Consider the following 27,923-nt stretch of genomic DNA (forward strand, 5'->3'; position numbering starts at 1 on the left):
GCCTTATCTCCTTCCCTTGGTCCCCGAATTGCGGTGTACCCCAGGGTTCACCTTTTCACCCGTTCTATTTAATATAATGATGGCACCATTATGTAACTTACTGAATCAAACTGATTTTCACTCTTTTATGTACACCATTGATGTCACAGTTCCTTTTGCAGATGACATCAGAGAAATCATAACAAAAATCAAATCTGGAGTAGACCTAATGGAAACACGGGCCAACAATTTAAAATTGAAATTTAATAGAGAAAAAACCAAAATTTCAAATAATAATAAATCCTTATCATCCAACACATTTGGAAAAACTTCACCATTGACAATATAATCTACCCATTGGAGTCCAATCTGATAATCCTAGGAGTAACAATTGATCAACAACTATCGTTTGAGCCACAAGTATCCAAAGTGGTGTCCATTGTCTTCAAATCCAAACTCAGTCTTCAGATCCCTAACTCATTCACTAGTATTATCTAAATTCGATTATTGCAATGCCATCTATGCAGGTCTAAAAACCTCATTAACCAGAAATCTACAGACTTATGTACTTATGACTGGCCAGAACATGGACGCTCGCCTTGTACTTGGAGTTTCCCGTTACTCTAGATCAAATCTACTACTACAAAAAATTACATTTGCTGCCAATAAATGCATGAATCACATTCAAATTATGTGTATTCGCTTATCAAATCTATGGCCTATCTCCGTCTTACATACAGAACCTTATTGAATTGCCAATGCGTAACGCTAAGAAATTCTCTAGAGTCTTCCTTGTCTTACATTATTCACACTGCAATAAAATTAAATATAAAACAATTCACTCTGCTGGATTCTTCCTATGAATGTACTAAGAGATGGATCTCCTTACCTAAGCAATTACATCACACAACTGAATATTTTGTATTCCGTAAATTGCTAAAAACATATTTGGTAAGATTGTTTATCGTTGATAGCAGCAACCAATCCAATATTTAATCTGCTGTTTGTATATTCATGACTACATCATACTCTCTTCTTACTATTACAATCTTTTTTTTCATAATTTGACTGTATAATTGATGCTATTTGGATTTGATACTACTACTACTACTTAACATTTCTAGAGTGCTACTAGGGTTACATAGCGCTGTACAATTTAGCAAAGAAGGACAGTCCCTGTTCAAAGGAGCTTACAATCTAAAGGACAAAATGTCAAGTTGGGGCAGTCATTTGTTCTATGTAACTAGGAGTGGTTATCAAATGTTTCTGCTCAATGTGAGCCACATAGAACCCGACAATATGGGATATAAATGTCATAAATCTTTACGTCTATTTCCTTTTCATAATGCATTAAAGTTTTCGTGTACGAAGGTTACTACACATTAAAACATTTCTTAATGTGGTGTGGGTGTTACCGATTTTTAATTATGCTGAACATTTTTTTAAGTTGACACTATTTTTTTTATTTTTTTGGCAGTGTTTCCTTGTGTACCAGAAAGACCTGGGATGCCTTGTTCAGGAGAAGACAGTAAGTAGGTTTGCCTATATTTTGCATCTTCTCCAGGCCTTTAAAGATATCAATGCACAAATTCAAAATACAAGAACCTTCTATGACAGTATCCAAAAGTGCCATATATAATATAGAACAGATATAAACTTTCTCCATGCATTTAAAATATAATGCATGTAATTACAGGAAAACCCAGTCAGGCTGTTTTCCATTATCTCCTAATCAGCCGCTGAAATGGAGTAATGCTTGTTTTCAGGCCACTGCTTTTTCACTCCATTCATTTTACTGTTTAGCGTTGTCTAGCCCAAATACTAAGTAGCTTTCCAAATCTAATTAAATAGCAATGTACTGCAGTTGTAGTTTGTAGTTAAGGTTCATGTGGCATTAATGGTGGAAGTGACTATTTTTTTTATTTGTGCATTATTTCAAGAAATATCTTAACGCAGAAGATCTGATAAAGGAGTAACTGAGAATAACATTAGGGGTGGGAGAGTTACTCCTTTATCAGATCTTCTGCATTAGGTTTATTTCAAATGAAAATAAAGCACAAGTGTGAAATATAGAAAGAAAAACATTATATGTAAAACATGGTTTTAAAATGTGAAAGTTGTGAGATTATCTACAACAGATACATATTACAATCTGCAAATTTTTTTTTTTGCCTTAGAGTCCATCTATCGGCGGGGTGCACGCCGCTGGAGAAAGCTGTATTGCGCAAATGGCCATACTTTCCAAGCAAAGAGATTTAACAGGGTGAGACTTATTGCATATGGTCAATTCCTATTTGCAGTGGTGAATGATACAATATTACTACTACTACTATAAATCATTTCTATAGCGCTACCAGTCGTACGCAGCGCTTCACAATTGAACATGAAGAAAAGACAGTCCCTGCTCAAAAGAGCTTGCAATCTAAATCAGGACAGTCAGACAGGACCAATAAGGATAAGGGTAGGACAGACAGAAGGACACATAAGGAAAGGGACTATTGAAGAGATTATCCAAAGATTAGTGTGAACAGTTACCGTGCAGTATTTTAAGAAACCAGGAAGTTATTTTGTAATATCTAGTTTGACTTTGTCATGTTAGTGAAGAAATAATCTTCTCTGTCTCTCCATCTGATCTACTTCCTGTCTGTCTTGTGGATGACGTTTTGCCACTTGCTCTTCTGTCTAATGTGGAGGTCATTTTCGATGTGACAGCTTTGGATGTTTTGCTCAAAATGTCCAGAATCCGAATAGCAAAGGTCATTTTTGAAACAGCAAAACGCCTATATTTGTTTTCAAAAATGGCCACTTGCAAGATGGTTTTGTGCTCTGTGCATTTATCTTTTTGATCCCGTTTCAAAAAAAAAAAAAAGGCCAAATGAAAATGCACAAAATCAAGCCATTGGGATGTAGGAGGAACCAGCATTCTTAGTAGACTGGCCACACAGACATCCCAGCAGAGCAGTGGGGCACCCTAGGAGGCACTGCAGTGGACTTCACATAAAAGCTCCCAGGTACCCATCTGACCGTTGCTCCCTTATATTGTATAGTGATACCAAAAAAAACCCTACTGTACCCCACTACAATAGCCCTTATGTCTGCAAGTGTCACCTATATGTGAGTACAGAAGGTTTTTGGTGGGTTTTGGAGGGCTCACAGTTTTCACCACAAGTGTAATGGTTAGAGTGGATTATGGGCCTGGACCCCCTTCTCTGTAGGTCACTGCACCGACCACTAGGCTACTCCAGGGACCTGCTTACTGCTCGGGTAGGACTGGCTATAACATCTAAGGCTGTCACAGGCTGTTATGTACTGTTTCTTTGACATCTTTGTGGGGTGGGAAGGGGGACAGTCCTTTATTCCTTCAGTGATCATCTGGTCGTTTATTGCATTTTTTTGAAGCTTAGTTGTTAAAATAGGTCTAGCTCAAAATGTCTTAGTTTTTGTCCTGGATGTTTTTGTTTTGTTCCATTATGGCTGAAAAACATCCAGGTCTTAAGAACACCCAAATTCCGCCCTTAACACACCCCTTGAGATTTGGACACTCTGCAGATGAACTGCATAGAAAAAGTCTGAAAAATGGGTTTCAAAAATACTGTTCTAAACGTTTTGGTGAGAAAAACGTCCAAATGCTGCTTTATGCCACGAGTTTTTCTCTTTCGAAAATGAGCCCCATAGAGTGTGGTGAGTGCCAGTCTGGCTTAGGGTCATGTTCAGAAAGCTGGAAAGAAGCTAGAATTCAATGTCTAAAAATAAAAATTAAGTAAATAAATACATATATATCTATATTTATTTATTGTAGACCCCTCAGCCTTGTTTGATTTCTGCCCAGTGTCCAGCCTATGATTACTGAGAAAATTCTGTGCCAATTTGTTGTCTTCCTTAAAAATACCCAATAGCCTTGACACTAGACATTCAGACTTTTGACCTGGCTGAAGTACAGGGACCACATTAGTAGGGTTGTTAAACGAGGCCCACACATGAATTTTGGGATGGACACCCTTATAGTGCTCCTGGATATGAGCATAACATTTAGGAGGGAAATGTTATCATTCTGGGTTATCGTTAAGATAGCACAACTTAGGTTGTTTTACTACTATCTTAGCATAGGTTCTATTTTATGCAATGAGACCTAGTTGTCAATAACCTGGGTTAACAGTAAAATAGCCCATCTTAGTGTAGGCCATATTGATAACTTCCCCCTTCCCCTCTGCTGCTTACTTAGGTTAAGCATAACGGGCGTGTCATAAGAACATAGGAATAGCCATACTGGGTTAGACCAATGGTCCATCTAGCCCAGTATCCTGCTGCCAACAGTGGCCAATCCAGATCACAAGTACCTGGCAGAAACCCAATTAGCAACATTCCATGCTACCAATTCTGGGGCAAGCAGTGACTTCCCCCATATCCATCTCAATAACAGCCTGAGATTGCTGTTAAGCTGATTCCGGTCTTCTCAGATGTTTTTTTTTTTTAGTTGACTGGGATGGTGACCATTCTTCTATCTTCCCTTTGTCTTGTGGTATTCCACATGGCTGTCTTCTTTCTCCGACTGTCTTTAGCCTCCCTCTCTCACTCTTGTTCATCATTGTTTAAAGTTTTGGAAATAGCTGTTTTCCATACACTGATGTTCAAATGGTCACATAGTTCCATCAAGCTGAAAAAAACAAACCAAAAAACAAACTTTGCAAACTAAAATGCAGTCTCCCCCTCCCTATTTTTTTTTGTTCTTTTTTCACTCTACTACTACTACTACTTGACATTTCTAAAGCGCTACTAGGGTTACGCAGCGCTGTACAATTTAACATAGAAGGACAGTCCCTGCTCAAAGAGCTTACAATCTAAAGGACACGTGAACAGTTAGTCTGATAGGGGCAGTCAAATTGGGGCAGTCTGGATTTCCTGAAAGGTAAGAGTTAGGTGCCGAACGCAGCATTGAAGAGGTGGGCTTTAAGCAAAGACTTGAAGATGGGCAGGGAGGGGGCTTGGCGTAAGGGCTCGGGAAGGCTGTTCCAAGCATAGGGTGAGGCGGAGCCTGGAGTTGGCGGTGGTGGAGAAGGGTAATGAGAGGAGGGATTTGTCCTGTGAACGGAGGTTTCGGGCGGTTTAAAATAGTCCGAATCAATGCTTTGTTTCTAATTTATGTTGCTTTAATTGTTTTTAGTTGTTTTGGTTTTTTTTATTGCTTTTACATACTGTGAAAATTTACTTGTGCATTGACGGTATTTTAAGTTTCTTTGTACCTTGCCTCGAGTGCTTGGTAAGATGAGTCACATATCTGAAAAATGAATTTGGGATCAATTTTGTGCCAATTTTGCTGTGGTTTTGTTTTATTGTTGATCTGTGAAAATTAAGGACCCTTCCGTAAAGGCATTTGACATATTAAAAAAATAAAAATAAAAAAATCTAACCAAACTATTCATATATCTAAGCAGCCCCAGTTGAAATTCACTAGCCAGGTATTGCTGGTTTTTAAAGTAAATCAGGCATGCAAACTTGGGATGTGCACATTTATAAAATGACTAGCCGTTGAGCCCGTAAAAACGGGCTCGTATTGGGGTTTTCCTTCCCCCTCCCCGCGAGGTCGCCACTGCTACCGTCCCCCCCCCCCACCCCCGGAGTTGCCGCCATCCCTCCACCTGGCCTGGGCCTTCTCTCCGCTACTAAACTTACACATTCATTCGCCGGAACGCAGCACGCACATCAGCTGAGCTGCCGTCGGCCCTTCCTTCTCTGCCTGTGTCCCGCCCTCCTGTGACGTAACGTCAGCGAGGGCGGGACACAGGCAGGGAAGGAAGGCCGACGGCAGCTCAGCTGATGTGCATGCTGCGTTCCGGCGAATGGATGTGTTAGTAGCGGAGAGAAGGCCCGGGCCGGGTGGGGGGGAGGAACGGTAGCGGCGATCTCAGGCGGGCGGGGGGAGCGGTATCAACCTCGGCGGCGCAGTTTTCCTCTCTGTCCCGCCCTCGTCATCACGTATTGACGCGGGGGCGGGACAGAGAGGGAAGTCTCTACTGCGCATTTGCGAGTGAGTCGGTCACTCGCCGTTTATATGTTTGATTGGGCTGATCTCATCCGCTTTTCTCTTTTCAGCGAGCACATTGTGCCATCTGCACAGATAGAATATGGGGTCTGGGACGTCAAGGATATAAATGCATCAATTGCAAGCTACTCGTTCACAAGAAGTGTCACAAACTTGTCAGCATAGAATGTGGACGCCACACCTTACCAGTAAGAGACTTTATAAGTCCGGTAACTCTATTTTTCAATCCATACAAAATAAATATTTGATTTCTTGTATGAAGTAGATGTCTCTTAATATGAATGGTCTGTTGAATGTTCTCCCTCTTCTGTTCCATTTCTCATGGCTTGATTTCTCCCTGGGGTGTGAGAATGAGCAGTTAAGCCAGTTTGTTTTTTCTTTAAGTGAATTGGAAAACTCTGAGATGTAAGAATTTTTCCAGAATTATAGTATGTCTAAGTAGACAGTGGGACTCATTTTCAAAGCACTTAGACTTACAAAGTTCCATAGGTTACTATGTAACTTTGTAAGTCTAAGTGCTTTGAAAGTATGCCTCAGTTTCTGTTGCAATTATGATTAATTACAACAGATTAACAAGTACGGAGCATCATCTTCTGTAATAAACTTTTTATTTCTCTTGATTTGGATAAATGATTGGAACTAAAATGCCAAAATTCAAATGAGTCTGATATCACATGCTACTGGACTGAGTTGTTTGTGTTGAATAAGATTATTAAGTGTTTGTTTGTAAGGGAACTGGGACTTGACATACCGCCTTTCTGAGGTTTTGGCAACTACATTCAAAGCGGTTTCCATATATTCAGGTACTTATTTTGTACCAGGGGCAATGGAGGGTTAAGTGACTTGCCCAGAGTCACAAAGAGCTGCAGTGGGAATCAAATGCAGTTCCCCAGGATCAAAGTCCACTGCACTAACCACTAGACTACTCCTCCACTAGCAACATTCCATGTAGAAGCCTGCCCTTGCAGATCAGCAACGGGGCCGCGCAGACGTTTGTTTCTGTGAGTTTGACGTCCTGCATGTACGTGCAGGACGTCAGACTCACAGAAACAGAAGCCTGAGCGGCCACATTGCTAATCTGCAAGGGTAGGCTTCTACATGGAATAGCAACATTCCATGTAGAATCTCAAATAGTAGCAACATTCCATGTAGAATCTCAAAGAAGGAAAGGGAACTGGGACTTGACATACCAGCTTTCTGAGGTTTTGGCAACTACATTCAAAGCGGTTTACATATATTCAGGTACTTATTTTGTACCAGGGGCAATGGAGGGTTAAGTGACTTGCCCAGAGTCACAAAGAGCTGCAGTGGGAATCAAACGCAGTTCCCCAGGATCAAAGTCCACTGCACTAACCACTAGGCTACTCCTCCACTCCGCTATTCCTTCATACATGTATGTGTGTATATAGATATAGAGATATACATCCCTGTTTTCTAAGCTGTGCTAGTGGCTCCCAATCCACTACCGTATACAGTTCAAGCTTCTCCTATTGACCTTCAAGTGCACTCAATCTGCTGCCTCCCATTACCTCTCTACCCTCCTCTCCCCGTATGTTCCCACCCGTAACCTCCGCTCTCAGGACAAATCACTCCTATCTGTACCCTTCTCCACCACCGCTAACTCCAGACTCCGCCCCTTCTGCCTCGCAGCACCTTATGCCTGGAACAGACTTCCTGAGCCCATATGCCATGCGCCCTCCCTGCCCATCTTCAAGTCCTTACTCAAGGCCCATCTCTTCTCCCTTGCTTTTGGCGCCTAACCACCTTCTCCATTCCTGTTACCTACACTGACTACGTGGTATGTTACCGTTAGATTGTAAGCTCTCTTGAGCAGGGACTGTCCCTCCCCGTGTTTAAACTTGTACAGCGCTGCGTAACCCTGGCAGCGCTATAGAAATGCTAAGTAGTAGTAGTAGTAGCTACAGGTGTACTAATGCCGACATTTTGAATGGGCTGTTTCGGCATTTTCGCACAGGCGACTTAGTAAATGGGGGGGGGGGGGGGGATAGGTTGCCCAATAGTTTCCTGCTCTTCCTTTAGACTTTCAGCTTGGTGAAAACCAGTCCGTGTCTACAGTACCACTAGCCATCATTTTCAGCTACCTGGGGATTTTTCCTCTATTTACTATGCTTTCCAAACTAAAAGCCCAGAATCCTGTTGTACACAGTGTACAGAAAGAAATGGGACCTGTTACAAAATAGTGTTCAAGGTGTCCTCCTTTGACACCACTGAGCTGGGGTCTCATTAATTAAGAGCTCAACTGTTTTGTGAGCTCGATGAACTGGGGTTCCATCCTGTTAAAAAAATAATAATAAAGTACTCTGAAAAGTCTCAAATTTCAGACAGACGTTTCTGCTGCAGTAGCATGTTTTCGCGATGTTTGGGAAAACGCTGGGGTCCAGTTCCCCCTCCCCCCCCCCGGTCATTGTGTACAATGAGTAGGACATCCACTGAGTTTGTGAGTGCTCTATTTCTGTAGTATTCCCAGCCCTGGCTGACAGGAGCAACAGAAGATCTGACTCCCAAGAACTGAACCCAGCCCATTAAGAGGCCCTTTTACTAAAGGGTTGCCTCCGGCCCAACGCAGGTGCCGGCGGTAGTTCCACCACCAGCATACACCATTTCCGACACTAGCAGAAATATTGAAAAAATATTTCCGCAGGGGGTTACCTGGCGGTAATCGGGCAGTGTCTCACGCTGCTCGGTTATCCCCGGAGCCCTTACTGCCACCTCAATGGGTGAAGGCAAATGCTTCTCCCTGCGAACTTACTGCACGGCATTTCATTTTTGGTTATTTTTCACCCGCTGCGGTAAAAGGGGCTCTGACCCTTGGCATAAACGGCTGCCGCCACTAGGGCAGGGCCCCATGTACCGCAGCTTAGTATAAAGGCCCCTAAATATATAAGGGTCAATATTTGGTGTTCCTTATATAGGTGGAAACGGCTTCTACACAGATAAATGCTGCTCAGCGGGATCAACCATGATTTTCAGCAGCATTATCCATATATAATGCACAGAAGATTACCACTGACTACCCTGGGTGCTGATCTAGATAGTGGCGGGTGGAGCTGGGTGCTATCTGGTTAGCAGTGATTATTCAGTGTGCTAACTAGTTACCTATCCAATTTAAAGTGAAGATACAAAAAAAAGCTGTCTTAACTTGTATCCGGGTTCCAGTCTGAATATCGTTGCTACTCTGATAAGTACTGGTGGCCTGTGTATGGCCCAGTGCTGAATATCCAGGCATGAAAACCCACAGCAGTCGCCATTTATAAAATAAGATTGACTACTGCAGGCTGAATATCGAGGGGGAGGTCATTTTTAAGGCTGAAAACTACATGTGGAAGAAGTTTTAGAACCCCCTTCTAGTAGCATTAGTATTTTCACTCAAAATTATACCGAGAAGAAATATTTTTAATGGCCTGCTAGTTTTCTCCTACTCCCAGAACCAGTCTCAGTTGAGCTACAGCACTATGAGGCCTTCAGTCACAACTAGCTGGGGAAATTTCTCTTCCCCCCCCCAATATTGCCATCACAATGACAGCTTTTAGGAAGGGCCACAAAATGTTGTTCCCTCCAGAACTTCACTAATACGTTGCCAAAGTCTGGCCACTATCACTCCCCCAGAGGCTGTGAAAATTGACTTCAGAGCAGCACTAAGTACAGATAGCCTTAGGACCAGATTTAAGAAGAACCGGCGAGCAGTAGGGCGTGGTGGTTTCTACCCTGAGCGTGGTCCTAAAGCAAGTGGAATTAGCCCTGTTAGCCAAGTATTTTATACCTTCAAAAGTTTGGCTCTCTGCTTATCCCTAAATATGGGCCTGAGTGTAGATACCCGGGATAGGGTAGATAACATGAGGCGGGACCTAGCAAAGCTTGAAGAATGGTCTAGAAATTGGCAGCTAAGATTTAATGGTTCAAAATGCAGGGTCATGAATTTTGGACTGCAGAAACCCAATGGAACAATATAGTATAGAAACCAAAGTACTCTTGTGCACGAAAGAAGAATGAGACTTGGGAACAATTTTATCCGATGATCATGAAGTGGCCAAGTGAGTAGAAAAAGTGATGGTAAAAGCTATAAGGATCCTTGGGTACATAGGAAGAATGGCCAGCAGGAAAAAGGAGGTGGTTGTGCCTCTCGTGAAACCTCATTTAGAATAGTGTGCACACTTCTGAAGCCTGTACCTTGAAAAAGATATCTAAACTAGATGGAGTTCATCCACATGCTGATAACTAAAATGGTCCATGTTCCTCTGTCATAAAGCATCACAAGGATCACCTACTTATCATCCTAAAAGTAACTCCCTTTACTACTACTACTATTTAACATTTCTAAAGCGCTACCAGGGTTGCACAGCGCTGTACAATTAACAAAGAAGGACAGTCCCTGCTCAAAGGAGCTTACAATCTAAAGGACAAAAAGTGCACTCAATCAAGATTGAGGCAGTCTAGATTTCCTGGATAGAGGTACAATAGTTAGGTGCCGAAAGCGACATTGAAGAGGTGGGCTTTGAGCAAGGATTTGAAGATGGGTAGGGAGGGGGCTTGGCGTATGGGCTCAGGGAGTTTATTCCAAGCATAGGTTGAGGTGAGGCAGAAAGGGCGGAGTCGAGTTGGCGGTGGTGGAGAAGGGTACTGAGAGGAGGGATTTGTCCTGTGAGCGGAGGTTACGGGTAGGAGCGTAAGGGGAGACGAGGGTAGAGAGGTAGTGAGGGGCTGCAGATTGAGTGCATTTGTAGGTTAGTAGAAGCTTTCTAACTTCATCTCAAATGTAACCCTTTATGTAATGTTCATCTTAAATGAAACTTTATTATCATTGCTTATAATACTATGTAATTCTCTACCTCTGATATCTTCCATTTTAGGCCACATTGAACCAAACATGTTTGGAAAATGTGGGATATAAATGCTGTTATAAATAAAAAAATATGGGGACAAACTTAAAGTTCCTAATATGTATACTTTGGAAGAAGGGCAGAAGAGGGGGGAATCATAAACATTTAAATACTTCCATAGCATAAATGCAGAGAAAGCTGCCCTCTTTTAATTTAAAGGAAGCTCTGGAATAACATAGTAACATAACATAGTAGATGACGGCAGAAAAAGACCTGCACAGTCCATCCAGTCTGCCCAACAAGACAAACTCATATGTGCTACCACAGCTCCCTTTTTCTCGGAGGTGGAAATATTTAGAGCCTGCAAGGCCTTGGTAATAAAAGGAAAGCAGCTCTTCTTTGTGTGAGATCTGAAAAGCCATCAAATCATCAGTCTCCCCAGGAAGTAACTCTTCTTCCTCTAAGTCCTCAGCCATCTGAGCCTGTAGAAAAAGGATGAGAACCCAGCCTCTGAATGAGGAGGGGACGGAGGAGGAATCAATTCACATTGAGAGCTAGGATCCAAATGTCTTCTCTTAGAAGGCATGACCTGGCAGAGGATGAGAAGCTTGCAAGGTGCCTGTGGAATCTCAGGCAGCTCAGATTGGTCCTGACCATTCCTGAATGAGGGGGCAAAGGATGAGGGTGAAAGGTAATTAGAATAAAGAGTAATCTAAGGGACTATTTATATGTGGAAAAGTTGGTGGATTTGTGGAACAACCTCCCGTGGAGATGAAGAAAACATAGGACGAGCCTAGAGGATCTCTAAAGGAGAGGAAAGATAGTAGAGATTAGTAGTTGGTATGAATGTGCAGATTGGATGGGTCATATGGTCTTTGGCATCATTTTTTGTGTCAGATCCAGGTCTTATGCATGGTAGTGTGCAATGTTTTGCCAATTGAGCCAAGTATTAGTTTTTATTATTGCTTCAGGAGCCCTGTTAAAGGATAAACTTTCTTTGCTGTGTGAGCCAGTTATATCCTTCAATTTGTCTGTTTTGTAATGAATTTAAAATGCTGTGCTATTGTTTATAGGAGCCAGTAATGCATATGGAGCAGCCAACTATGCATCCAGAGTGTTTGGAGCCAGGTAAGATCAGGGTACTTATTTTGTACCTGGGGCAATGGAGGGTTAAGTGACCTTGAGGCATATTTTCAAAGCACTTAGCCTTCCAAAGTTCCATATAAACCTATGGAACTTTGGAAGGCTAAGTGCTTTGAAAATATGCCTCCTTGTCAATCATTTATAGCAAAAACGTCAGTTGCTGTTGTCAGTGGGGAATATCACTTTAGCTGTTAGTAAAGAATATGTTTAACAACCCAAAGTATCAGCTTGAGTCTATTAATGACAACAAGCAAGCTGCGTATGCTATAGACCCAAGTGCTTTTCTCCAAGAAACTCATTTGATGATATGAAGAGCTTTTGCCAGCCTTCATTTTATAGTTTGAGAAAAGTCTTAAGGGGTACCAGGTACCAGTAATCCTTCATGCAGTAAAGCAGTTTGATTCCTTGGTCTGTGCTGCTGTCCTGTTTGTTCTTGTAGCTGGGCTGTACATTTGCAGGTTGAAGTCCTGTGTTGACTCGTCTCTTGGCTCTACCAGCCAGAGTCTGAGTGAGCCTTCCTGCTTTAATGGTAGAAAATATTTTTTGTTTTATGCTTTTCCTTAAAGTAAAATACAAGGGTGAAGAATGCAAGAATTATGAATGCTTGAATTTGATTCGCTGTATATTTACATTTATTCCATTGTGGGTTTTTTTTTACTTTAGTAATTCCATATAAATCATTAAGTCAAGAAAACTTGGACCATACTGGTGAAGAAAAGGAGGTAAAACAATATGTATTTAGAGGCATTTCTGTAGTCCAGTGTTTGAAAGACTAAATTAACAGATCCCTTTTAAATCCTTAGAAGAAAAGCTGAATAATAATGTATTATTTGTATCTTACATGGTAGTGTCTGAGTTCTGCAGTGCATTTTTTTTTTACTTTGGTCTTCGTCCAATGTAATAAAACATTTGTAGTGCCCAAGCACTTAATTCCATAGTCATTATTTGCAAGCCCAATTTGGGGGGACGCAGTGGCTTAAATTCAAATACTGGGTTAGCACAGGAGCAGGGGTCATCCCCCCTTCTGTTCTGGGAGGGGGGCTAGGATCCACATCCCCTTTCTTCCTTTCCCTTCTCTCTGCCTCCCCCCATGTCAGATATGTAAAGCTTGTGTAGAGGCTGGCAGAAGGTGAGCACAGTAAACACTGAACTTTCCTTCCAATAATGTTGTTCTGCCGCCTTCTAACCACCACCTTCAGTTGCCATGTTGAGGTATCAGAAGATTGGCCCTGTGGCAGCAGGAAATGGTGCACTTAAGGCTCTTCTCCTGCTGTTCCAATGGGGTAAATTGTCTGCCATCTCCTCCAATGTGTTAACACTATTATAGCAAAGTACACTGTATGTCATGCTATGCCTTTCCCCTTGCAGTCCTCGTTCACTGCCCCCCCTTTTTGACTGTTCCCACAGTGTGGGGGATGCTTCAGCTGTATTTATGCCACTAAGGTAATCAGAATTTAGCAAGATTATAATGTTCCTTGCTGTTATGTAGTATTCAACAGTATGCCTACAGCAGGGGTGTAACTAGACACCCAATTTTGGATGGGCCTAGGCCCACGATGGGTGGGCAGAACTCTGCCTTGTCCCACAAGTGATATGGTCTTGCCCTTTCTCGCCTGCACGCCATGGTCTCTCAAGCATCCCCCCTCCCCCGCATACCTTTTAAATAGCAGATTTTCACTGGCAATGAGCAGCAACTAATACACACTGCTCATGCTGGCCCCACAGCCTTCCCTCTGATGCAACTTCCTGTTTCCTCAAAGGCGGGGGGGATACATCAGAGGGAAGGCTGTGGGGCTGGTGTGAGCAGTATGTATCAGTCGCTACTCTCTGCAGGCGAAGATCTGCTATTTACAAGGTATGCAGGAGGGACAGTTGTTGGGAGTTTTCGGCTGGTGGGGCTTGGGGATCCCTGCCAGCCACATCATAGGTGTGCTGCTACTGGGTTGGCCTCAGCCCAAAGTGGGTGGGCCTGGGCCCACCCTTGGCTACACCACTGGCCTACAGGAAACATTGCAGCAAGGCTAGCATTTCATTTAGATTCAAATGTTGTAATGCATCACTTTACAAGCATAATTCTGTTCCTGTATAATAGCATCACTCGGTTGGAACCGAGTGACGCTAAGAAGTCAACAACGTGCATAACCTGGTGTGGATGATCCTGTTATACTCTGAAGAAACCTTATGGTGAAACTAGTTGGTAGTACCCTGTTGCTTTGAACAAAGTCACTGTTTATGGTTACCAGTATTGAAGCTTTACATAGAGCTTTGAACTGTTGGATGGAAGTTTCCCCCCCCCCCCCCCCCCCCCGCCTGTGAAGTTGCTACCTATCAAATCCTATAATATAAATGATATAGGTGGGGTTCTGAGGGTTTTTTCTCCCGTTTTTACAGTTTTACCATCTTTTTGTATGCAAAATTAGTCAATATTAAGTTGATTTGTGTCATTTGTTTTACAGAAACGTATATGTTATCCTGTATATTTATGTATTTATCTAAAAGATTCCTATTCTGCCAACAACTAGGTGGATTACAAGGCTACATAGTAGTGCTACACAGAGAATTCAGCCACTGGGCTCAAGTAATTGCCTGTTCTGCTAATAAACATGGAATAACCAAGGTTCTGCAACAATTCCAACTCATTAAATCTTCAGTTCTTTGTGCCAAAATACAAAAATGAATACAATGTAAAACAGTGGTTCCCAAACCTGGTCCCGGAGGCACCCCAGCCAGTCAGGGTTTTGGGATATTCACAATGAATATTCATGAGAGAGATTTGCATGCACTTCTTCTACTGCATGCAAATCTCTCTCATGAATATTCATTGTGGATATCCCAAAATCCTGACTGGCTGGGGCGCCTCCGGGACCAGGTTTGGGAACCACTGCTGTAGATATTGGAAACCTTTACTTAATCAGCTGTGGAAGGTGAAAGTGATGCCATCAAATTCACTGAAAACAAATCACATGGACATTTTTAGTTATGTCCAGTTCATTAAAAAACCTAATTCATCCTTTTTTTAATTTAGGAAAGCTTTTCAGAACTGGTTGAAAGCGCCTTCCGCGTCAGCCTTGTGCATCCATAACTTGGTCAGAGGTAGCACTGCTATTTTCTTCTCATGAAATACACAGCACTACCAAGTTTAATGACACACTAAACTGAAATGAAGGTTACATCAAATTGTCTCTCTCAAGTAGATTTTTGGGCTAAGTTCCTTGAATGCCATAACTACAGGCAAAGCCTGACTAGGTGACGTGTCCTGGAGCATTTCATGAGGATTACTGTCTCCCTTTATAGGAATTGAGTATCCGGGAAAGTGGAAAAGCTCCTTCCTGTCTGGGCCTGCAGGATTTTGATCTGCTTCGAGTTATTGGAAGAGGCAGTTACGCTAAAGTGCTTCTGGTGCGATTAAAGAAAACCGATCGCATTTATGCAATGAAAGTTGTGAAAAAAGAATTAGTCAATGATGATGAGGTAAGCAATATGTGTTGGGACATAGGGTAATCTATGGATCAGCCAACATTTTTAGGGGATTAGGAATAGATTATGCAAGAATTAAATGACACAGAGACCTGTTTCTAAGGGATTGTTTCCCAGGACTGTCTTTTCTGTTAACTTTGGTGAAAATATGTATGTAATTTTCTCAAGCATTGAGAATAATTGTGCAGGGCCTTAATCTCTATTGCACATTGCCTGGCTCAGCTATATGGGTCACTGTGAAATGCTTGTTTTACAGCAAAAAGTAAAATTTTATTCTTTTCCACTATATGATTTTTAGAACTGGACTAATAGATTTTCTAAACCAAGTTCCAAATGAGTATTTAAGTTGTAAGAATAGGCTGAGAACCCAGTCTTAACACCTCCCTTGACTTGTTGGACAGCAAGCCAGTACTGGGGGAGCTTTGGAAACAGTAATTGCCCTCTGAATAGCCCTTAAGGGGTAATTTTTTAAAGCTATTTCCATTTTTAAAGCATGATGTATGTTTGGAAAAGGACTTTTATGACATTGCATGCCTGCATCTGTGCATGGAAAGGCATAGTTTTAGTGGCGCAGAGAAAGATTTGCTATGTATGTATATCTTACGTACACACAAATTTACACCTTTGGAGCAGGTGTAAATTTGTATATCAACATCTGTATGCTATTACGCTATTGGAGCTGGCTCTTAGGTTGCCTTTTTTATATATTAAAAAAAAAAGGCAGCCTGTCATAGATTAACCCCTACAGAAGTGTTACCAAGATGGAGAGGTATGCAATAGCCTACTACTAGGATTTTCTCAAAGCTCACAGAATTAAATTGTCTTGCTTAGTGTCCAGACCAGCACAGAACCTGTGGGTTATACCCATCAACCAGTAGGTGTAGACAGAGAAGCAAGTAGGTCTGTGTTTTTCACCTCTTAAAGGCTCAGCATTTCTCGGTCTCCAGCAGATGGTTCATGGGCTAATTTTTGGCTCCTGGACTGACAGCTGGAACTGCTCCTGAGCAAGTTGGAGAACTGAACTTCAGTTGACTTGGGGATACCTTTTAAAGTCTAGGTTCCTCTTAAAAATGAAAAGTGAACTGGAGCTTGGTTATAGCTCAGGAGTCTGAGGATTTTCTACCTCCTCCCCCCTCCCAACACCATATGGTTATTTCTCACCTGTAATGGATGTGTAAAAGAAACTGAAAAAGACAGCTAATTTTTCTTCAAGCTGATAAAGGTTTTCAGTAACATTTTGAGCAGTTAGATTTATTCTCCATGGGTAAGTAAGTCGTATTTAGTCAGCCTGCAAATGAAGGGAAAGATTTCTTGATGTTGGACTAAAACCTGAGCTCTCTCAGGAAGCCAAATGTATTGCCTCACAGTTCTCTGTTTTAGAAGCGTTTCCATTAGTTTACTCGCCACTATGGTCCCCTCCTCATGCGGAGGGGACCACATCTGCCCGTCTCCAATCCTCCGGGACCACTCCAGACTCTTAAAGAAGCATTGAAAAGGTCAGACAACAGAGCTGCCAGAACTTCTCCAAGTTCCTTTGGTACCCTCAGCTGTATCCTATCAGGCCCCATCACTTTGTCTGTTTTGTAGTTTAACTAGATCCTCACAAACACGGTCTTCTGAGTATTGTTTCTGATCTACCACATATCTGCTCCCATTTAGCATATGTTTTCATCTGTGAACACAGAGCAGCAATAATTGTTAAACAGTTCAGTTTTATCTATCAGCTTCTATGTATTCCTCCCCTTCACCCTTGAGCTTCACAATGCCATTTTGGCACTTCCTCCTATCACTTACATGTCTAAAAAAAATATCTTGTCCCCTTGCTTTACTGTATTGGCTATCTTTTCTTCCATTTGTACCTTTGCTTTCCTGACAGCTTTTCCAGCTTCTCTTAGCTTTTAAAGGTATTTTTCCCTTCCTCTTTTTGCGATACCTTGTGATTTATGAAGGCTAACCTCTTTTTTTTTTTTTTTCCCCCTTACCTTTTCAGCTACTACATTTGAGAACCAAAGCAGCCTTCTTTTCCGCTTACATTTATGTACTTTTACTAGCCGTTGAGCCCGTTAAAATGGGCTAGTATGGGGTTTTGGCAAGGCCCCCTCCCCTCGCCGCTGCCCCCCCCCCCGGAGTCAGAGTCGCCGCCACCACCCCTGCACCCGGCCCGGGCCCTCTCTTCGGTATTGAACTTACATCGGCGAAACGCAGGCAGCACGCAGATCAGCTGAGCTCCAGTCGGCCTTCCTTCTCTGCCTGTGTCCTGCCCTCGTGTGACGTAACGTCGGCGAGGGCGGGACACAGGCAGGGAAGGAAGGCCGACGGGAGCTCAGCTGTTCTGTGTGCTGTGTTTTGCCGACGTAAGTTCAATACCGAAAAGAGTGCTCGGGCTGGGTGGAGGGGGGACGGCGGCGGCGACCTCGGGGGGGGGGGGAGCGGTAGTGACGTTGGCGGCTTCGCGCAGTTTCCCTCCCGCTCCCGTCATCACGTATTTACGCGGGGGCGGGACAGAGAGGGAAGTCTCTACTGCGCATTTGCGAGTGAGTACGGTCACTCGCCATTTATATGTTTGATAGCTGGGTTTGTCGCCTTTAAAATAGCTTCTTTCAGTTTTGCCCACTGCTGTTCTACTTCCTTCAGCTGTTCCCATCCAACTAATGAGGTATTTCCTCATATTGACAAAGTTAGTTCTTTTGACGTCTAGAACCTTCAATCTTGAATAAGCCTTCTCCTTCCATGTCTTAGTATTAAATCACACCATTCGGTGATCACTAGATGCCAAATGATCACCCACCATAACATCAGAAACACTCTCTCTACTTGTAAGCACCAGGTCTAGAATAGTTCCATCCCGCGTGGGTTCTATTATGAACTGCTGGAACAATTCTTCCTGTAGAGAATCCAAGATCCCCTTGCTTCTAGTTGACCCCGCAGCAGGGACACCCCAATCAATGCCCTGCATATTAAAAATCACTTATTGGTAGTACTTCCCTTTCATAGCTATCTTGCGATGTCCATTTTTTTTTTTTTTGTGACAGCTTCCTACAATTTGCTTCATAGATTGGGGCTGTTATGTTGTCTTTTTTCTCTTTCAATTGAAAAAAAAAATTAATGCCACTCTTCAGCAACTGGAAATGCTGTAATCGATTTGTAGGAACAAAAGTTAACTCTTTTTGGAGTACTTGTTGATCGGTGGTAGATGGTTCATAATCTGACAAATGAATCAGTGCTAGTTCTTGGCTTGCCATTGTGGCTCCCACAAGCTACTCCTGACACTTGATGAAAAATCCTCTGACCAAAATTAAAAAAAAAAAAAAAAATTTTGTATAGCAATGGTTGTTTTTACTAAGGCCTTTATTTTTTATAAAGCTATCTTGAAAGAAGGCACTGTGATACTGAAACGTTAGACTTTTACAGAGCTGCTGTAGGAAAACAAATTAAAAGAAATGCCTTTTAAGGTGTTTCTGTAGTCTAAAAATATGACCATTTTTTCTTTCTTTTCCTGGATTAGTAGACAAACTGTAGGTACAAGCGTTTGCATATGTTCGCATGTGGGTGGTTTTTTTTTTGTGATTCTCTCATTTTCACAGTTTAGGAAATGAAATTTTCATGGTATGGTCAGGTAGGAGGACTCTGAAGAGCTCTCATGCTTGTCCGAGAAATAACTACTGTTCTTTCTAGTATGTGTTTTTATTACTGTCCACTTGAGAGCTGCAAATGTGTTTACACTATTGAGTTAACATAAATTCTTCAGTTTCATCTAAAACCAAACAGAAAGCTGAATGTAAGAGAACTGTGTCAACATCCTTGGTGGACATAACTCTCCCCTATCCCAATTCTTTTTTTCTTCTTCTTCATTAGGATATCGACTGGGTACAAACAGAAAAACATGTGTTTGAACAGGCCTCTAATCACCCTTTTCTTGTTGGGCTACATTCTTGTTTCCAGACAGAAAGCAGGTAAAAAAAACCAACAAATAGCGGCATCTGGGGGGGGGGGGGGGGGGGAACTAGAGGGAACAAATTATGAACCTGTAGTGAGTGTTCTGTGGACAGCAGGACAGAATTTCTCACATAACTTACCCACCTCTCCTTGGAGTTGTATCCTTTTAAGTTGCAAAAGGGCCTGAGGCAGAAAATGGATATCACTCTTCAAATTTCCATAGGCTGTTATTTCTCTTAGCTTGTGCTGCTTGCATTTTTCATGTATAGGTTTTTCAACATATCTTGAAGCATATTTTCATATCTGGCTCTTCACAATCTTTTTTTTTTTATTATTTTTTCTTTGGAATTTGTTCCCCAAAACTGAGTGATTTGATTTATTTATTTATTTATTTATTTTATTGCATTTGTATCCCACATTTTCCCACCTTTTTGCGGGCTCAATGTGGCTTACAATACATTATGAATGATGGAAATACATTTTGTTACAATTTGGTTATGGATTACATTGTGAAGAGTTATACGAGACAAAATCAAAGTATCGTTAAGGAATATATCAATGGAAAAGAACGTTGAAACATTGGAAGGAAACAACGAGAAGCTAAAGGGCAATATATCATAGCAAAAAACATATGGTATACATTTTTTTTTTCTGTGAGTAGAGGTATGAGTGTGGTGAGATTTCAGGATTGAGAATTCATAAGTGGATGTGTTGATGTATTACTGAAACAGTGAGTGTGGATTTTATGTTTTTTATTCACTATTTTGTTTGGTGGTGGTAGCCTAAAATTCCCACTGTACCTGAATGTACAGTGCTTCAATAGCTTTTGGGCTTGCAGGTAGTTTATAAGAGAGAAAAAATTAAATAAAATAGAAGGAAGCCTGCCCCGCCCCCCCCTTTTTAAAAAAAAAAGTATTTAAGAAGTGAGGACTGCGTGGCAAGATCCAGTCTGGAATGGATTGTGCTTGCAGTGTTTAGGCCCAGATCATGAAACCTCTTAGTGTTATGTATGTCTTAAAATGGTATGAAGATCAGAAGGAAAGGTTTGTCTTTTCATTCATGCCAGTGAACATGGACCAGACTTCAACAGCAAGAAATACTCAAGCTGCACAGGACACTGAAGGCTTCCGATGTTGAGCATTGAGCAGAAGCAAAGAAGCATCTATATTAAACCTTGCCAGATCAAGTAGTGGGAGTTTCCAGATAATGGCAGTAGTTATATCTGTGAAACACCCCCAGATTGAGCATTGTTTCATCTCCTCGATAACCAAATGGTTGGTGTACAGCACTCGAAGTGTAAGGGACCAGGTCATTGATACACCTCAGATGACCCAGGAGGATTTGAACCCAAAACGTTTCCATAATCTGTACTCAAAGGAGCCCTCCCCTGGCAACGCTGCTTCTCCATGTCACCTGAGCACCATGCCAGATAAAGGTGTGGCAACCAGTTCTATGGAATTGTTACACCAAACTCCTCTGTCTTTCTACTGTCTGACACTTACTGATACTAGGCTTTAAGTGTTTTATTCTGAATCTAAACTAATTGCAAATATAACTTACATTCTTTTTGTCCTGGATCTAAAAGTACAGGTAAATATAAGTATAAAATGTACCATATATTATTATAATGTTGTAAGAGCTTTGGAGCTGGAGTTGGTATGTTTTTACCGACTCAGACTCCTCCCAGAATTGCTTCTGACTCTGACTCCTTGTCGAAACCCTCCCCCCTCTTTTCCCCCATGGTTTGAATCGGACCAACTATTGAATATCCAAGTTAAACAAATATCTTCAGAACTGGACAACGGAAAGTGATTTTGAGGATGTTGCTATGTTAACCAGTGGAGTTCTTTGAGGATGCTGATATCTTAATCATCTTATTTTGCTTGGAGGATGGATGAAAGAGACAACAGGTCAAGTTGTACATCTCTGTTGCTTATGCATGACAAAAGAATGACCTTAGAGGTCATGTCAGGGTTCACAGTGTGAGAGCCATGGCCATGTTGGTAGCTCACTTAAGATCTACTTTTAGAGAGGAGATTTGCAAGGCTGTGTCATGGATGTTCGTCCACGTATTGACATCTCATTGTTTGGAAAGAAATACCTGACAAGGTAGGAGGTTGCCAGATCTGTATTGCGGCATCTCTTTGGGATTTAGATTCAATTCTGGCCTTTCCAGGACACACATTTATGAAGTTCAGCTAGATTGCCTTCAGGAGTGGCCTAGTGGTTAGTACAGTGGACCTTGATCCTGGGGAACTGAGTTCGATTCCCACTGCAGCTCCTTGTGACTCTGGGCAAGTCACTTAACCCTCCATTGCCCCAGGTACAAATAAATACCTGTATATACTACATAAACCTCTTTGAATGTAGTTGCAAAAACCACAGAAAGCCGGTATAGCGAGTCCCTTTCACTTTCATTTAGAAACAACAACAACAACAACAACAAAAAGGAGTGGGGGGGGGGGGAGGAGGGAGAGAAATAATGGAAGAAGCTTATTGCCAATGAAAACTGTTTTCTTGGCAGTTCATTTCTTCTAGTCATCCCTTTTTGCTTATAGGCAACCTGTGGCAAGATCAAATTATTTTTACCTCCCTGGCCTTGAAGAAAGACAGATTACTTACCTTTGGCAGCAGGATTGAAGTCCTCGCATAACACACTCTGTTCACCTTGTATGTCTTTAAGCTAGAAAAGGAACTGAGATGACGCTGTGTAACTAAGCAGTAGGGGAGTGTGTGCATATTGTAAGGACTTCATCCTGCTGTCCACAGAGGACACCTCTCTAGGTAAGTAATTGTTTTTTCAAAATGGCTGCTTTGGGGGGGGAGGGGGACCATTCTCAATGGAATGGCAAAGATCAGTTATAAGCTCTGTCGAGCAGGAACTGTCTTGTACATGTTCAATGTACAGCTCTGCATATGTCTAGTAGCACAATAGAAAATTTGTATGGTAGTTAGACATTGTACCTGGAAATAAACTAGGCCTAGACTAGATGGGTCTAATTGGGCCTTACCTGTCATCATATTCTGTATTGAATTTGCTTCAAATTGTAGCACATATTGTGCCTGTTTCACATGATTATTCACCTGGTAAGGGAATGGGACTTGATATACTGCCTTTCTATGGTTTTTGCAACTACATTTGATACTTATTTCTACCTGGGGCAATGGAGGGTCTTGCCCAGAGTCACAAGGAGCTGCAGTGGGAATTGAACCCAGTTCCCCAGAATCAGAGTCCGCTACACTAACCACTAGGCTACTCCTCCACTAGCAACATTCCATGTAGAAGCCTGCCCTTGCCGCGCAATGTGCAGGACGTCAGACTCACAGAAGCAGAAGCCTGCGCAGCCTTCTACATGGAATGTTGCTAGTGGAATAGCAACATTCCATGTAGAATCTCCAATAGTAGCAACATTCCAAGTAGAATCTCCAATGGTAGCAACATTCCACGTAGAATCTCCAATAGTATCGATTTTATTTTTGTTACATTTGTACCCCGCGCTTTCCCACTCATGGCAGGCTCAATGCAGCTTACATATTATATACAGGTACTTATTTGTACCTGGGGCAATGGAGGGTCAAGTGACTTGCCCAGAGTCACAAGGAGCTGCAGTGGGAATTGAACCCAGTTCCCAAGGATCAAAGTCCGCTGCACTAACCACTAGGCTACTCCTCCACATCTTCTCTTACAAGCACAAGTAGGACCAGAGCAGTTTTGTGAACACTGCCAGATGCAGCGTATAAACCCTGATCTAACCAACTGTCTTTTTTTACTTTGAAAGCTGTCTGATGTTTGTACATTCATTCCTACATATTTGATTTAGATTTCCCCCTCTTTAGCACATGTTAGAGAATGAAGTGGGAAGGGGGACACATGTTTATGGTTTCTTTTTCTTTGTTTCAGATTATTTTTTGTCATTGAATATGTAAATGGAGGAGATTTAATGTTTCACATGCAGCGACAAAGAAAACTTCCGGAAGAGCATGCAAGGTATATTTCATTTATTTTTGACATTTGTACCCCACATTATCCTGAACAAACTCTAGTTCAATGTGGCTTACAATAAATAAAACAACAGACAAGGTTTACAATACCATAAACAAAATATCAAGTAAGAACAGAGTAGCACAAATAAGAACTAAATAATAAACTGTACAATCTAACACACTCCATCAATGAACAGAAACCTCTAGAGCCACCCTATTATTATACAAGCTGCTCTGGTGGGGAGAGTCTGATAGTTACGGACGGGGAGAGGGATCTTGGGGTGATAGTATCTGAGGATCTGAAGGCGATGAAACAGTGTGACAAGGCGTTGGCCGTAGCCAGAAGGTTGCTAGGCTGTATAGAGAGAGGTGTAACCAGTAGAAGAAAAGAGGTGTTGATGCCCCTGTATAAGTCGTTGGTGAGGCCCCACCTGGAGTATTGTGTTCAGTTCTGGAGGCCGTACCTTGCTAAGGATGTAAAAAAAATGGAAGCGGTGCAAAGAAAAGCTACGAGAATGGTATGGGATTTGCGTTACAAGATGTATGAGGAGAGACTTGCGGACCTGAACGTGTATACCCTGGAGGAAAAGAGAAACGGGGGTGATATGATACAGACGTTCAAATATTTGTAAGGTATTAATCCGAAAACGAAACTTTTCCGGAGATGGGAGGGCAGTAGAACGAGAGGACATGATATGAGAGTGAAGGGGGGCAGACTCAAGAAAAATGCCAGGAAGTATTTTTTCACGGAGAGAGTGGTAGATACTTGGAATGCCCTCCCGCGGGAGGTGGTGGAGATGAAAATGGTAACGGAATTCAAGCATGCGTGGGATAAACACAAAGGAATCCTGTGCAGAAGGAATGGATCCTCAGAAGCTTAGCCGAGAATGGGAGGCTGGGCTGGTGTTTGGGTGGTGGGGCTAGTTCTGGGCAGACTTCTACGGTCTGTGTCCTGAAAATGGCAGATACAAATCAAGGTAAGGTATACACAAAAAGTAGCACATATGAGTTTATCTTGTTGGGCAGACTAGATGGACCATGCAGGTCTTTTTCTGCCGTCATCTACTATGTTATTAAAGCCAGGATTAATGTCTTCTTGTCTTTCAAATATTATATGGCATGACACCAGATTACATGCAGCCCTTAATAACTATCCCCCTACGTAATATAATTTCTGGTTCTAGGGGACTACCTTAGGCTTCATCTTCCAGATTGCAAGAGTACATTGTAAGTCGGCTCACTCCAAAGACTTTAGATACCAAGGTGCTAAGTGGTGGAACTCTCTGCCAATGGCAATCAAGGGTTAGCCTGATTACTTGGTATTTTGCAGAGATTGAGTAGAAGCCTAGCTGCTGTATTTTCGGCCTTTAGCAGCCATTTAAGGACAACCTCCTTACATCCAGCATAGATGGAATTGCAGTAATCGAACTGAGTTTAAAACCAAGGATTGAACTAGCAGTCTAAAGATGTCAGGTGAGAAATGTGATGTTTCTCCTCAGCTTCCAAAGAGACCTGAAGGATTTTTTTCACTACTGAGGAAACCTGGGGCTCGAACGTGAGGTGACTGTCAATACACACAGTACCCTAAGTGTAGTGTCTAGGGGATAGGACGCATTGTCAATGGTAAAATTATTATATATGGTACGGTTGAAGGGGTTGGTTACCACAAGAAACGTAGTCTTATCTGTATTTAACTTAAATTTAAATTTGGAAGCTCAGAATTCCAACAAATCTAGACCAGCCTAACAATTTCTGGAAGACCAGTTTTGAAAGGGACATAGATTGTGACATCGTCCGCATAAATGAAAGTGCAGAACCCTGTTACCACCAGTCTTTCACCTAACAGAGCCATCATAACATTGAACAGGATTGCAGGTAGCGGCGAGCCTTGTGGCACCCCGCGGTCAGGAGACTGATTTTCGGTGTCGGTGCCTGACATGACCCAGCACTGAATATTGGCCAATCTAGTCAGCAATGGTCAGTGTTTATAAAAACAAACAAACAGTGAGCACCATTGGCTGAATATCGGCCGGTAAATTCTTAGGGCCTGGTTGTTGCTCAGTTTTCCTCTTCCCCCACTCTTCCTTTTCTTTGGGACCCTTTTTTCTGACTATGGAAACATCGGGATTGATTTGTATTAAGCTTATTTGTTTACTCAGGGTGAGCTTTTTTTTATTTTTGAGAATCAATAGGAGAAGAACTCTTTGTGTTGGAACCCTACAGTAATAGACATCCCAATCAAAAGATACAAATTTAAGGTCTACTTACTCAGCTACAGTAAAATATTTCATTTTACTACAATTAAATTTACCACGTAAGTTGCTAACCTGCAATATCTCAGTACTACAGGTTAGTAACTTCCACAGTAGATTTTCTTTTTGCATTGCTGCAGCCAGGTGTATGTATATTCCTGGCTGCAGCAATTAAAAGATAGCAGGCCCAAAGTTGGTCTCATTATCTTTTTAAAAGGGTCAGTGGTGTTGGTAAGAACTGTACCTACCAGGGGTCTTCCTAGCGAGGGGAGACAGGAGCAGGAGTAATCCTAGTTGTTCCTGCCCTTTTGGCATCTGGGATCAAAATGACACCACTCAACAACCCCTAATAGTAGTCTTGTGGTACTAGTGCTGGGGATTAAACTGCAAGTAAGCAGCCTATACCTCCTGTCCCATCTAGAAGGCTCCCAGGAATGTTGGGCTGCTCATTAAGGGGCCCTTTTACTAAGCCGCGTAGGCGCCTATCCTGTTCAGAAGGAATGGATCCTAAGGAGCTTAGCCGAGATTGGGTGGCAGTGGCAGGGGGCGGGGATGGTGCTGGGCAGACTTATACGGTCTGTGCCAGAGCCGGTGGTGGGAGGCGGGACTGGTTTTTGGGAGGCGGGGATAGTGCTGGGCAGACTTATACGGTCTGTGCCCTGAAAAGGACAGGTATAAATCAAGGTAAGGTATACACAAAAAGTAGCACATATGAGTTTATCTTGTTGGGCAGACTGGATGGACCGTGCAGGTCTTTTTTTGCCGTCATCTACTATGTAACTATGAGTTACCGCCCGGTTACTGCGTGGCCCTTTCGATAATTTCAATTTTGTCGCATGTCTGAAAAGTATTTATTTTCTGACGTGCGGCAGCTACATGCGTAGACTATTACTGCGTGAGACCTTACCATTAAGTCAATGGCTTGTGGTAAGGTCTCATACCAAAACGGACACGCGGCAATTTCCATTTTGCCGCACATCCATTTTCGGCAAAAATTTTAAAAAGGCATTTTTTTGTAGGTGCGCTAAAAAATAATTCTGCGAGCGCCCAAAACACGCGTCTAAACAAGCGCAGGCCATTTTTCAGCACACCTTAGTAAAAGGATCCCTAAGAAAATATGAACATTAGCATCCTGATGCTCCCAGAGAGGAAAGATAATGCTAGCTCAGAGATGGCTTTATCGTTTCATGAATAACACCACTTTCAAGGTTAAACATGAGCTGCTGCATTCATTTTTTATAATGACGTACTTTGCGTGTATTTGTATTGTATTGAACTACAAAAGCATGCTTTAAGGGCAAATCATGTACAATTTTTCCATTTTAACACATATTTGGCAAAATAGCATGGTGTTCCTGCAACACAAGTTAGTAACTATGGCCTTTTGATGCTTCAGAATAGAGGAACTGTTTAGCACACTTTTCCCACTGTGTAGCTATTGGTCTCTCTGCTTTAATGCAAAGCTTTTGAAGATAGTCTCCGTACAGTGGTTACGGATAGTAGCGTGTTTTGCTTTACAGCAGCTCTTCACCTAAAAAGTGAGTGGATTTCTATGAGAGTGATTTTATTAACAGAATAAAATTTCTTGGATGTCAAAATGTGTTTCTTTTTAATTATTATCGGACCTATAATTACTATATAACCCTATGAGCTGTTCTGATTTTGGTAAGAAATACGTCTTATAATTATAAAATAGTTTTACTAGGCTCTTAAAGTTGAGAAAATGTTATACCTGGTTCCATCAGGTTGGAACCTTAAGGAAAGATTATTTTGTAAGAGGCCCCCCCTTTTTTTTTTTTTTAAGATAATTCACATGCATTCTTGCCTTTTGTAGGTTTTACTCTGCAGAAATCAGTTTGGCGTTAAATTATCTTCATGAAAGAGGAATAATTTATAGAGACCTGAAACTGGACAATGTCTTGCTAGACTCTGAAGGACACATTAAACTTACTGACTACGGCATGTGCAAGGTGAGGGGGCAAGTAATTTGGAGTATTGTGTTATAAAGGAACAATTACAAAATAGCGTTTTAACCTATTTGGGTTTACTTTTGGTAAATGTCAGTTTTATTCAGCCAGTTGTTACAGGATGTTGATGTACCTCAGAGGATCAGTCTTAGGACACTTTATGCTCATTAGCTTGCAAATGCAAACAATTGTTGCAAGGGAATTAGAGGAAGATTTTATCTTTTTTTTTTTTTTGTAGAAGATAGTGAATATACCTGAGGGAGTAGATGATTTAAGAAAGGTTGAAGTGTTCAGCTACTTTGAACTA

The 27,923-nt window shown here is 41.9% G+C and overlaps 1 protein-coding gene across 1 annotated transcript in view; it reads left to right on the forward strand.

Moving 5' to 3' along the window:
- Positions 1-27,923, forward strand: part of PRKCI (protein kinase C iota) — a 63,789-nt gene that overhangs the window by 18,939 nt on the left and 16,927 nt on the right. The window contains exons 4-12 of the mRNA XM_030216139.1: positions 1,457-1,507; positions 2,157-2,242; positions 6,070-6,207; positions 11,931-11,985; positions 12,664-12,722; positions 15,295-15,471; positions 19,333-19,430; positions 23,315-23,401; positions 27,484-27,619. Coding sequence (XP_030071999.1) covers positions 1,457-1,507; positions 2,157-2,242; positions 6,070-6,207; positions 11,931-11,985; positions 12,664-12,722; positions 15,295-15,471; positions 19,333-19,430; positions 23,315-23,401; positions 27,484-27,619 — 887 coding nt within the window. The remainder of the gene's footprint in view (positions 1-1,456; positions 1,508-2,156; positions 2,243-6,069; positions 6,208-11,930; positions 11,986-12,663; positions 12,723-15,294; positions 15,472-19,332; positions 19,431-23,314; positions 23,402-27,483; positions 27,620-27,923) is intronic.

This window comes from Microcaecilia unicolor, chromosome 10 (assembly GCF_901765095.1).
Source record: "Microcaecilia unicolor chromosome 10, aMicUni1.1, whole genome shotgun sequence".
NCBI classification, from domain to species: Eukaryota; Metazoa; Chordata; class Amphibia; order Gymnophiona; family Siphonopidae; genus Microcaecilia; species Microcaecilia unicolor.